Source organism: Fukomys damarensis, unplaced genomic scaffold (genome assembly GCF_012274545.1).
Source record: "Fukomys damarensis isolate Sample0158 unplaced genomic scaffold, DMR_v1.0_HiC HiC_scaffold_10, whole genome shotgun sequence".
NCBI lineage: Eukaryota > Metazoa > Chordata > Mammalia > Rodentia > Bathyergidae > Fukomys > Fukomys damarensis.
This window is the reverse complement of record NW_022900922.1, coordinates 12,621,481-12,635,270: the sequence shown is the minus strand read 5'-3', so window position 1 is coordinate 12,635,270 and position 13,790 is coordinate 12,621,481. Positions and strand designations below refer to the sequence as shown.

The window sequence follows — 13,790 nt, the reverse complement described above, 5'->3', positions numbered from 1 at the left end:
AAAAAAAAAAAAAAAAAAAAAAAAGCATGAAAAAAAGGTACAGGAGTATTTATTTCTAGCGATATAAATTCTAAAAACTTCTGTAGAATGATGCTTTAATTTAATAAAGCAGATGTTCATTCTTACCCTAAACAAGAGTACCTCATATTCTTTTTTGTACCTAGTACTCTGTCTTTACAATGAAAAAGTGTTTCAAAGCCAAGTGATAGCCTAGAGTACATAGATTTAAAAACACCTGAGCAAGTGGTTTATAAGAAAAATGATGACAGTACAGCCTTGGCACCATCAGAAGGCAATAATACTTTTGGAAAAATATAATTTTAATTTTCACCTTTAATTTCTTCACAGAAAATGAAGAAAGTATTACTGCAGGTAATTAACATACACATTGTTCCTTCAATTTGGAAGCTATGTATCTAAGAAAGCATCAAATTCCTTTACAAACTCACACAAGTTAGTCAGGCTTGAAAATCAGTTTGACACGGTTGTCTGAGGAAAGCAGTGCCTGGACAGTTGTGGTTGCTCCAAACCCCTACATACAGTATTTGGTTAAGGGTGGAGGGGTCTGTCAATAAATCAAAATGTTTGTGAGAAACTGCACATTACAATTGCAAAAACAATGTTACAGAAATACACTTAAGCTGCTTATGCCATATAGTCAACCAGTGCATATAATGACTTTTCAAACAGGTTGGGCTTTGGGCCTACGTGTAATTTCTAAGCATGTGTTCTGGTCCAGCTGAAATGTCATGGACAGTTCGGGTACAGGACATTAAAGCTTTCTCAAGGTTTTAAATGCATTCTGCTACTATTATTCAAATTACCTTCCAAATTTCCACTTTTACTGTGTTCACACAAGTATGCCACCTATGTTTCACATTACAAGATATATGATGAAACCACTGAGACCTTAAGAGGTAAAATCCAAAAATAAGTCAACTTAGACATTTTCCTCCTCACCTTTTTCAGGATGTTCTGGTTCTGGTTGATTGCTACTGCTGGAGCTCACACTTGCATCAAAGCCTGCTGGCGAACTATTCCCTTCAGACTGGAGGTCTTGGAGCTCTCCTGCAACACTATCCACCTCAATTGTGCTATCAGTTTCACTCTTGATACTACGAACTTCTTCATGGTTTGGAGCCAGGGGCTCTGACACTGTGACAGAAGACTGCTGCTGACTGGCTTCCGTTACAGTGACTGATGAAGGCGACTCAGGTGTGGTAGGAGGGGTATTTAGCACTGAATTACTACCACTACTTGGAAATTCTGCCTTTCTGTCACTGACCTCTGTTTTTTCTTCAATGGGCTTACTATCTACACTGACTGGTGGTGGTTTTTCTAGCTCAACACTGGGACAACAGCTCTCCTCTTCAGCCACAGTCCGCAATGACTCCTCTGCTACTCCCTCTTCAGGAGGAGGATGGGGTGGGGAAGCTGCAGCCTCAGTATCAGAATCTGAAAAAAGCTCTTTCAGCGTTTTCTTAGGCCACTGTCCCTGAATACTTGACCAGACATCTTTTCGATCTTTAGCCCTGCTATTTTGAAGTCTTTCATCAGAATTATTTAAAAGTTTTATCCTTTTTTCTGCCACTTCTGAAAATCCTGAATAGAAACCAGTTGTCCGTAGCGATTTTCTTTTCTCCTCCAAACCATTATATTTCTTAGTTGGTGTCATCTTTGCTTTTGATTTTTCTTCATCTTCATCTGAAGAGCTGTTGCTGCTGTTTTCTATGCAAAGTGATTCTTTGCTCTTGGGTCTCTCTTCCTTTTTGCCAGGTGATCCAGTTTTTAAACATTCTTCTGTATTGTAGTACCTCCTTTTACCACGTTTTATTTGTGGCTTTGAAGATTTATCTGTTGTGTCCTTCTTGAAATCCTTCCTTTTTTTTGTGACTTCATCTTCATCTTCATAATCACTATCTTCTGATATTCCTTCCATATCTTTTCTTAATCTTTCTGGAGACTTTGACACTGGCTTGGATATTACCAAATCTGTGTGAACTTTGTTTTCTTCTAGTAAAGATGAACTGTTCTGTTCTTCTTTTGAAATAAGTTCATTTCTGGTATGGGTCAAATGATCCATTTTAGATTCCTCTTTGTCATTATTATCTATGGCCCGATCACCTCTCTCATCTTCCTGCTCACTGTCTTCAGCAGAACTTTCAGAAGCTACAAAATAAGAGGGAAGAAAAATGTAATTTTTCTATGTGCCCTTGCATCTTACATAATAGCTACTATGTTTATAGCCATCCCAGGTTGCTAGCTTTTATCCCACTTTACCGGTGAAGAAAGTAAATATCAAAGAGATTAAGATTTCCCAAGATGGAAATGTTCTATTATTATGTCATGGTAGTAATTACACTACTACCTTTTGCCAAAACTCAATATTGTAACCATAAAAGTTGTGAATTTGACTTACTATGTAAACTATTCCTCAAAAATAAAGGAGATTATGAAACAAGGAAAAAAACTTCCAAATTTACATGAGTAGAATATGGTACAAAAGTATGCAGGAAATAAAGAGTTCTTGAAGTCCATGTAAAGGACCAGAAGATAAAGTACAGGAAATTTCAAAAAAAATATAGTAAAAAGTAAAAAACACCAATTAAAGTAAAAAGAAAAAAAAATTTAAAGAAAAGCTAGTGTCCCGAAAATAGTATATTAAAATAGTAAATGACTAAGAATAAGACACCAGTAAAATATAGAGAAGCAAATAAAATCATTCCTGAAAACTCCCTTGAACACATACACAAGATTCTATCAAGTAAATACATACATGATGAAAATATACTCACAAAAAGGCTTATCTGATTGTGAAATTCTAGGACATTAAAAACAAAGAATTGAGGGCTGGGAATTTAGCTCCGTGGTTCCACCACCTGCCTTGCAAGCACAAGGTCCCAAGTTCGATCCCCAGTACCAAAAAACACCCAGAAAACAAAAAAAACAAAAAACAAAAAAAAAAAAAAAAAAAAAAAAAAAAAAAAAAAAAAAAAAAAAAAAAAAAAAAAAAATTGAGATGGGGGGATATCCAAATAACAATAAAACAAGTCATGGACAAAGATTCTGGAATTTGAAGAGCTCTGGACTTCACAGAAGCAACACTGGAAGCAAAAAGCAATTAACAATGACAATAAAATAAGATAACTTCTAACCTAGCCACTATGTTTAAATGTCTTCTCTAAAACTCAAATAGAAGTCTAATTGCCACTCTGACAATGGGAGTTGGTCCTTGAAGATGTGATTAGGGAGCCAGGCATGGTGGTGCAGGCCTGTAATCCCAGCACTTGGGAGGCTGTGGCAGGAGGGTCGCTGCAAGTTCGAGAACAGCTTGGGCTACATAGTGAGTTCCAGGTAAGTCTCTACTATAAAGTGAGACCCTGTTTCAAAAAAACCAAAAAAACAAATTTAAAAAAAATGTGATCAGCGAGGGCCGGGGATTTAGCTTAGTGATTCCACAGGCACAAGGAGCTGAGTTCAATCCCCAGTACTCAAAAACAAACAAAGATGTGACTGGAGATCAGGGATTTAGCACTGCACCTTCCTGGCAAGTGCAGGGTCCTGAGTTCAACCCTCAGTACTGAGGGGAGGAGAAAAAAAAAACAAGATATGATTAGGAATTGAGGACTCTACTCCTTACTTGTGAACGGATCAATGCCATTAACACAGGACTGGGCTAGTTACCTGCTTAAATGTATTTATTATAAAAGTGAGCACTCTCAATCACCAATGTTTTCAAGTGCTCACTCATCACATGACACCCTTGCCATGTTAGGACACAGCAAGAAGAATCTCACCAGATGTTAGCACCCTGACATTACACTTAGCCTCCAGAACTGTAAGAAATGATTATCTTTTTTTTTATATATATAAATTAAAAGCCATGGTATTCTGTTATACCTGCAGGTAACACTAATCTTTAAATAGAATAAACTGTAGAATAAATATTATTTGCGGAGTGTCTAAAAATTTACCTTCTCTCTCCTATACTTGTCCTTAAGTGTTAGTCCTCCATCAAAATGACACTGGGGTGGAAGGAAACTGAGACATCAAAAACGAAGAAATTCCAACATGGTAAGAGAGCCCTAGAATGGATCTATCCACCTATCCCTCCATCTATCTATTCTTCTCTTCTTCCCTCTCTATTCATAGAATGAAATCTGTCTTCCTCAGGAAGAGAGCTATGAATTAGATGTAGAAGAAAATCAGATCACACTAGCACAGTGCTATTTCCAGAGTCAGTCACAAAGAAGGCTATCATTAAACTGCCTGCTATCACACATTGTATAGTTTTGAACCAGGTTACTGTCCTGGTGTTTTAATTCTTTAACTGTGTGCTAATGATATTCCAACTCTTCTTTCTACGTCTTATGTATTTCTACCTTGATCAACTGATATCATTTCAGCCACCCCAAAAATTCTGATCAACTTCTGAAAGCTGTAAGTCAATCTCTATAATCTTCAAATAAGAAAATGCGGGCTGGGGATTTCACTCAGTGATTTCGCCACCTGCCTTGCAAGCACAAGGGTCTGAGTTCAATCCCCAGTACCAAAAGTATAAAAAATAATCAAATGAGAAAATGCAGCACAAACTACCACTCCTACAGCACATTTTCACTAGTCATCCACTACAACTCTGTCAGATATTCTAATTGTGGGGAACATCTATGTTTCTCATAACTCACACATGACCTTGTCCTACTGAATTCAATACAGATGCTTTTGTAAACTCTCAGAGAAGCTGAATCTGAATTAGAACTCAATGTAAAGACTATTCAGAGAGCATTCTCAGGGAGCCTTCATCTACACTTTATTGCAAAGTTAGGCTTACACTTGGAGCTCAGTTAAAAAAAAGGCAAACAATGTCATCTTTAGGAATATACACATTTATAGTTTAATCAGTCTGTTAGGGCTTTGTTTAGATGTCCCTCCAAGACCTCATGCAGTCATAGCTGGGATCTTTTCAGATGTAGCTGAATCTATAGTGCATGACTGATTCATGGTGCACTGCTAGGATTAAGGCAGGTAATTACTAAACTGACTGGCTTGGAATCACACTAATTCTAGTAGCCTATATACAATATAAGGGAAAGAAGTTTTTCTTGTCTCTTGCTTTGCTACCTTCCACCTGCCATGACTGTTTCTCCTCTGCAATGCCTGTCCGGCACGCCATTCTGCCTTGGAGCCAGTCAATTACAGATTAAAACTGTAAGCTATCAAACCTTTTTCCCTTTAACTTTAGGTGCAAGGTATTTTGTCTCAGCAATGAGAGTAAAGTAACTAAGACAAATTCCTTTAAAAAAAAAAAAAAAGAGCTATAAAGCCAAGGATGGTGTTAAAAACCTATAATCCCAACACACCAATGGCTTAGGCAGGAAGGTTGCAAGATAGAGCCTGGGCAACTTAGTGAGACTAGGTCTCAAAAAAAAAAAAAAAAAAAAAAAAAAAAAGGATCTGGGGGTGTAGTTCAGTGCAAAAGCTCCTGGTTAAATCTCAGCTCCAAATACTTTTAAGTAAATACTATCTGCTCCCAACAGGGATATGTACTATTATTTATATTGTTGTTCTTTATATACATACTATTCTATCTATATGAAAGATACATTAGGAGATTCTTAAAAATCTATTTTAGAATGTTGTACAGCATTTAGTTTATGAAACAAATTCATGTAAATACCTAAATAAAACAAGGCACATGAACCAATTTTCACTACGTTTAAAATAAAATCCAAAAGCCAAAGCCAAGTCATAAGCAATGTAAACTTTAAGGACATACATTCTTTTACTTAAGTCGCAGATCAGATATCCCCACCTTTTATCAGATTTAATAAGTCTCCACCAGTCATTGTTTGTATTACTTGATACCTATTTCACTCTGCTTTACATAGAGTACTAAGCCATAAGCTGTCATAAGAGATAATAGATGCAAAGTTTAGTGTTCTTTACAAAAAACTGTCAATTTAGTATTATAATCTGATACTATATAACACAAACTACACTTTCGATGGCAACAGAAAGGATGGTGTCTGAACAAAACAGTGATAGGTGCTCTAAGTTGAATATTAAACTTAACTAAAATTTACTGGTGCCCTTTGATCTACTAATAACAGAGAAAACAAAGTTCTATTTAAAAAACAATCTGCCACCACTGAATTACCATTATAGAAATTGACTTACAGAAACTAAAACCAAATACTTGCACGCAACAGAATGTTTCATTTACCTTGAAGTCCATTAAGGATAGAAGTAATTTCTATGGATTTAATATGAGCTGCATCAGAGTTTTTGGCATCAGTAAGATCCAGTTTGGACACCATCTCAGGAGATGGATTTGTCTGAAATGGTGGTTTTGACAAGCGCCGGAGTTTACAGTTTTTGGGAGAATATTTTTCATCTTTGTCTTTTTCTTTGTCTAATTTATTCTGGGTTAAAGAAGAAAAAATATCTTATGTCAGCCATATTTATCATGAGGTATTTATTAATAACAGTTAATATCATTTCTAGTTCTAAGTCATAGAATATACTGTTAGCTATTTAACAGAGAATATGAAAGTTTTTATTAAGAAAATACTATAGGATAAGAAAGAGATTTTTGTATATATAACTTAACAGTGGAATCAAATTTAACAATCAAGACCAAAAAACATATATATTGCTAATAATGTTACAAATTACTTGAAAATTCAGTAATTTCAAATTAAGTATTTACCCAAAAAGAAACAATTACAACCTGCTTGTCTTAAAATTTAACACACTCATTATGAAATATGAAATGGGAATGACAATATTCCATACTTTCAACAACTGAAACAAACTGACCAAAAGGATCTTACATGAGATCAAGACAGGGCAACTTTCCCAGCTCACCGAAAATTTAATGTTTCAGGAAAAATATATGAAATTTTCCCAAACTATTTACAAATAGTTGAGCCAAGCAAGGCTAACCTATTTCTTGGAAACAATTTTGAGAATTTCTTTCAAAAGAATTTAGTGAAAAAAATGTAATGTATACAGCTCTTTGAAGCATGAATTAACAGAAATTCTGAAGTCCTATTATAAAGATTACAAAAATTTGAGTGATTATCTTCACAATTCTCCTAAAGATAGTATGTATATAGCTAGTATCACTCTAGATGCAGAGAAGTCAATTTTTCTCCAAGGTGGTCCCTAGCCCCAGGGACATTAGCATTTTCCTGGAACTTGTTAGAAATGCAAATTCTTGAACCAAACTGAGATCTATTATATTAGAAACACTTAGGAAGGGACTAAGTAATCTGAGTTTTAAGGGGTTCTCCAAGTAATTCTGATATAAATTCCAGGGTGGGAGCCACTGCCTTAGGGCAAGTAAATTTAGCTGTGAGAATAAACCAGGAAAGCTTGTAAACGCAGACAGACTTCCACAGGCTATCATTAGTAACTGATAGTTAAAGCCTTCTCACAGCTTATTTTATCCCAGGGTACAAAATCTATCATACGTGCTGAAAAGTGAAATAATCCATTCAAGTCCAAGTACAAATATGGCATTTTTTTTTTCTTGGTACTGGAAATCGAATTCAGGGCCTCACGCTTGCCAGGCAGGCACTGTACTGCTGAACTGCCATGGCTTTTAGTGGCAGTCAAAGGAGCCACTTTATTAGTGGCTTGCAGAGTAAGATCAGACACAGTGAGTGCAGGAGGTGCAATGTCAGACCTAGAAGCCTTTTTAAAATTCATGTATCTCTTCCCTTATGACCAGAAAGAGGTCATAACAAGCCTGGAGAAGTATCAAGAAGGGAAAAGAGACAAATATTTAGAAAAACTTACATAAATATTCTAATATTGCATCTCCCACCCTTGACTTCTTTTGATACCGGAGATCAAACATAGGACCTTGTGCTTGCAAGGCAGGTAGTAGAACCACTGAGCTAAATCCTCAGGCCTCCTTGACCCATCTTCTACCTGAACAATACTGCAGCAAAACTTGCTTTATGAAGACATGGGCTATTTATTTTTTTTAGTGCTACAAAAAATACTCTTCCAGTAAGTAAAATTAATGCTAAATATAGCATGATCTACATTATTTTCCAGTGATGTCTAAGGATGAAGATGTAAAGGAGTTTAAGAAGTCCTAGTTTATAAATATTGGGTTAGTATACTAAAATTTTTAAAACATGGACACAGTTTCATAGTGAAAAAAGAATAATCACTACAGGCAAAAGCTTTCAGTATCTGGGATTACTAGGGTTATCATTTGGCAGGCAGGTAAGTAAACAGCTCCTCACATTAAATATGAAGACTGAAAATCAGAAGTATTATGCATGTCAAATATACATACTAAAGTATTGAAAAGATTAAGAATTTGAAATTTTAGTTAATGGTCCGCTTGCTAACCAAGCACTGAGAAAGATCTCATTTACACATGACTAAAGAATAAATGAGTCTTAACACATGCTAAGCCCCTACCTATACAATCACCTAAAGATCAAGAGAAAAAAAACCTTATTAGGCTCTCTTCTGCCTTCAGACACCTTTTCTTATGTCGTGGATTTACTATCTATGACAGTAACTCATGTCTCGTAGCCACACTGCCTTACTGCTCCTAGTTGGGGACCAGAGGGACAGGAAAAGACTGAAATGGGCAGATGCAATCTGGATGGGTGGCTTTACACAACAATGGGTCTAAAAAGGCCTCAAGGATCATTTGGCAATGCCTTCTTATTTTTTGAGACAAGGTCTTGCTATGTAGTTCAGGCTAGTCTTGAATTCATGGTGACCCTCCTGCCCAAGACTCTCCAATTCTGGGATTACAGGCATGAACCACCATCACTACACAGTGTCTCTCTTTTTTTTTTATTAGTATGTGCTTGTAATACATAATGATTACATTCACCATGGCATTTAGCAATGTTTCTAAAATGTTTTCCACAAACTGACAAAACTAATTATAACCATATCTAGCATCTGACAAATTTCAAGAGATTCTAACGCTAACTGCTTCATTTGGGAGGAAAAATTCTTTAAGAGTGTACAGCAAAATCAGCACTTACCTTTATTTTCTTTCGATGTTTTATCTTTGGCACATTTTTATCTGCAGGCCTTACTATTTTATCTGCTTTAATCCATTCATCGTATCTAAAATAAAAGGAAACATAAATATGCACAACATATACAAGACAAAGGTATGCCACATTAAAGGGAAATTCACATATAATGTCATAACATTTTAGAATCAGAAAAGATCTTGGAGATCACTTAGTTCAATTTCCAGATTTGATGAATACGTCATCAAGGCCCAGACAACTGGATTGACTTGTCCAAGGTCATAATGTTAGCTACTGGCTGAGCCAAGACCTCTTGACTCATTGAGGTTCAATCCTTACTCTGACTTGTGGAAGAGAAACCAAATGTGTACAATGCATTTTTTTTTTTTTTAAATCACAGTATTTTCTACACTTTTTTGTTCTTAAACCATAGGTAAGCAATTTTTTCTTCAGACCATTCAGAAAGCTAAGGTAAGCTATTATATATACGTTTATAAAGGACTGTATGATAGAAAAGCCTCATGAAAAAATTGTCCAGGAAAAAATGGCTGCTCATTAAATATTAGAGAAAACATTAGTGTTATGAAGTTTTCAGTATTCTAAATGCTTCCTTCCTGTGTGTACAGTTGAGCATCATTCAAGCTCTAATGACCATTCAATCCTATACTGACAGCCTTTAATCATTTAATCACAGGGTTCAAGTTACTACTGACCATAATAAAGTTATTTGATTATTTGACAAGAATGTCAAGTTTACTTTTGTAAAAACCGAGATAGAAGAAACATTAACAACTGAGTCATTCTCTTTGCACTCTAAAGCCCTATCATTTACTATGGAAAACAAAAAAATTCACTGACTTTTTTTATTTTTTGGTACTGGAAATTGAACTCAGGACCTTGAGCTTTGTGCTTTTGAGGCAGGTGACAGAACCACTCAGCTAAATCCCTAGCCGCTCACTGAATGTTTTTTACACTCACCACTGATACTTCAACAAAACGAACATCTGAAAAAAGTTTTAAATTAAAATATCCTAATTATTAGAGGTATTAAATAAAAAGTAACAAAGGCCTCAAACCAAGAAGTAAATTACTTGAGTCATCGCTGGACTAGCAAATTATATTCATATGCTACCACAGGGCTAAAAAGCATCTCAAGCAACTCCTAGGTAAAGTATTACACTGTTGGTGTAAATTATTCACTGGCTATAGTAAAGCTGAGGATTCAAATCCATGCAAGGGATTATGTATATCAAGGTTTTATTTAGCACAAACTGCTGAGGGACAAGATGAGAAGAGAGGACAGAGACAGGAATGAAATGAGCTCTGGAAAGTCCTAACAATCGCTGCTCACTCGTTATGTGGCTCTGATCAAGCCATTCTCAACATCACAGTGAGTTTATTTCTGTTAAGACTGCATTCAAAAATTTTAAAGTAAGATTTCATATCACATGAGATTTTTTTGGTACTGAGGATCAAACGCGGGACCTTGCGCTTGCAAGGCAGACAGCAGCACCACTGAGCTAAAAATCCTGGGTCCTCACGTGAGATTTTTTTGAGGAGCAATGATAGTACTTTGGAAAGATTTAAATTATTATGCTTCCTTTTGGTACTTACACTGATACACTAATATCTACCTACACATTTGTGGTATATTTTATCTCAGAAATACCAAAAACTGCATTATGCTTAAGAAAAGACATTAAGGGCTTAGGGATAGCTAAATGGTAGAATGCCTGCTCATGCACAACGCTTTTTCCAGAGCCCCGACTATGGAAAAAAAGAAGAGATAAAAGAAAGCACTTTAGTTCTTTCCAAACTTTAGAAGACGGTGGAAAATTAACAGAAAACATTCATGCCTCTGGGAAAGTTCACTGTAAATTCCTAGAAGTAGCTCTGTAGGAATATACTTGTGGAAGAAGTCACTGCTATGAACTGTGTTTAAAACAAATCAAAACAAGCTATTTTTTATGGTAGACTGAAAAACACTCATAATGGGTACAAATAATATTAATGTAAACTAAATAAACAGTTTTTAGCTTTCTTTTCTTTTTGTTTTTGGTACTAGGAGTATAACCCAGTGCCTCAATCATGCCAGGCAAACACTCTAACACTGATATGTCCTCAGCCCTAGTTTTTTACCTTTCTTAACCAAAATTTATCAGCTACCATAGCAAGTTTTATATCAGATATTTTTACTATCAACACATAAAAGGCTCAATTTCACTTGTGTTGAATAAATATGAATTAGAGTTAAGACATGAATAATTCACTTTAGGGTAAAACTGTAACTTTTAAGAATATGATCGTGATATTATACATTTTACATAGAGCTCCAAACACTTCAAACAAAAACAAAGTTACTATCTTATGGATAAAATGTTACTGTGATAGATGGAAAAGATGTCTTTCTTAGTCAGAGATAAAATATGCTGCTTAAATTCTCTTAGAAACAAAGTAGAAGAAATAAAGGTAAGCCAGGTGTGGTGGCTCATGCCTGTAATCCCAGCACTCCGGGGTCTGAGGCAGGAAGAGACCAGCCTGGGCTACATAGTGAGTTCCAGGTCAGTCTCAACTACATAGTGAGACCCTGTCTCAAAACAAACAAACAAAACAACCAAAAAAAAGAAATACAGGAAATTGTTCAGGCTGAGACCCATGCCCAAGCTGCATAGTGTAAAAATGCTATATGGTAACAGTTTGCTCCTCTCTTCCAATTATAAAATAAGGGTAGTATATGAGGACTGGTTGTCAGAGAATATAAGTAGTGAGTTAAGATGTGGAAAGAGCATTAAACCAGGCAGAATCATGGAAAAAAGGCATACCCCGGAGTAAGACGAAACAAATTACATCAATAGCTATAAGTACAATATATGAATAGGAGTAATTCAACACAATGGTCTTATATCATCCTGGATAACAGTTTCATTTTACAATTCTCATTAAATATTCTGTATGGTTCTCCCATAAAAATGCCCAGGTCCTATTTCCTTTTAAGAATAAATACATGGTAATTTTAATCTATAAATATTAGCTAATATTGTGACACCTTTATTACTTAGTTTCTTTCCATTCTACTTTTCAGTGCTTTTTTCCTCAGATATTCCCTTATATCAACATTATTCTTTCAGATTTCTCTTAGACAATTTATGAACATTTTATAAAATGCACTAAAATATTTTTATGGTTATTGTAGCTAGTAGGTTTCATATAGATTTTTAAAGGCATATTCTAGTTCTGAAACCTATCAATATAGGGCTGGGGATTTAGCTGTGGCACCACACCTGCCTCGCAAACACAAGATCATGAGTTCAATTCCCTACACACAAAAAAAGATCTATCCATATATTATTTCAGACTAAAATTCCAACAATAAAAGCAAAGAGACCTTGCAAGTATTACAGGATTTCCAAAAAGCACTATGCAGAGAATTAAGACACTAGGAAATGAACTGCTTGATAAAACAGTGCACTATTGGAATGATGGTGAAGGGCAGGCATTCCAGGTCCTATTCATAGTAAACATAAGGAGGAAGAATGGACCAGAGACCAGCAAGCTTCATTAAACTGCACACTGAGGAGGAAGAACAGGTGAAAATGGATGAGAATTTTGATTGAGGAAATTTTGTTCAAATTACAACTCTCTTAAAAAAATACAGAGGTTGAAGGGCCAGGGATTTAGCTCAGTGGTGCCACTGCCTGCCTCACAAGCACAAGGTCCAAAGTTCTATCCCTGGTAACAAAAAAAAAAGAGAGAGAGGTTGAAATCATGGATATAAACATATTGGCAAATATTCCAAAACACAATGAGGCTTTTGGGGTTTTTTTTTGGTATTGCCTGACCAGTTTTACAAGGAAAATAAAATGATTACTATAATCGGATATAGATCTACTTAAACATGAGACAGTATATAAATATCTAACATTTATATTTATTTTCATTACAGAATATTTCCAAAGAACAAAGAAGAAATATTCCTGTGGGAATGAAAATCAAGTCCCCAAAAGTCAACATTCTCTACAGAGTATTAAATTGTGAAAGAAAGAGCAGGGCATGGTGATGCTTAGGCAAGAATGTCCCTTGAGCCCAGGATTCTGAGGCCAGCCTGGGAAACACAAGAGATCAAGTCAAAAGGCGCGGCGGGACGGGAGGGGAGGGAAGGAGGCAGAAAGGTGGAAGGAGGAAGATGCAAGGGAAGGAAGAAGGAAAGGTGAGAGAAAGGGATGGACCCCAACAAGTACATATAAAAGACAAAAAAATAGTATAAGTATTTTAGTACCAGTTACTTTACAAATAGAAGCAGTATTAGTGGAAAATTTCTAATTCCGTATCAAATACCAATAAAGATGACTAGAATGAAGGGAATATAGTTCAGAATTACAACAAAAAGCTACAGTTGATCTGTATAGTTTGTAAACTTAAATGTTTTACACAGTATATTAATAAATGTTTAAAGACACTATAACATATTTACTTTAGGCATAATAAAGTAATCAATGCAGATAAAAAAAGAGGGAAAATTTACCTCAAGTTCAAATATCTTGAATACCATAAAAATTAAAATTACTAGAAAGGGTAAAGCAAATAATCCAGCCCAGCATCTCAGGAAGCTGAAGGCTGAGGGAGGAGGATCTCGGATTCAAGACTAGCCTGCACAACTTAGCAAGAACTTTTCTCAAAAATAACACTGAAGGGGCCGGGGATTTAGCTCAGCAGTTCAGTGGCCTGCCTCACAAGCGCAAGGACCCGAGTTTGATCCCCGGTACCACCAAA

The 13,790-nt window shown here is 35.7% G+C and overlaps 1 protein-coding gene across 3 annotated transcripts in view; it reads right to left on the bottom strand.

The window, feature by feature from the left end:
* Arid4b (AT-rich interaction domain 4B) overlaps window positions 1-13,790 on the bottom strand; it is a 146,675-nt gene that overhangs the window by 15,514 nt on the left and 117,371 nt on the right. For all 3 annotated transcript variants that reach the window (XM_010621972.2, XM_010621970.3, XM_010621973.3), the window contains 3 exons: window positions 9,027-9,111; window positions 6,224-6,422; window positions 961-2,169 (listed from right to left, as the gene is read on the bottom strand). In XM_010621972.2, coding sequence (XP_010620274.1) covers window positions 961-2,169; window positions 6,224-6,422; window positions 9,027-9,111 — 1,493 coding nt within the window. The remainder of the gene's footprint in view (window positions 1-960; window positions 2,170-6,223; window positions 6,423-9,026; window positions 9,112-13,790) is intronic.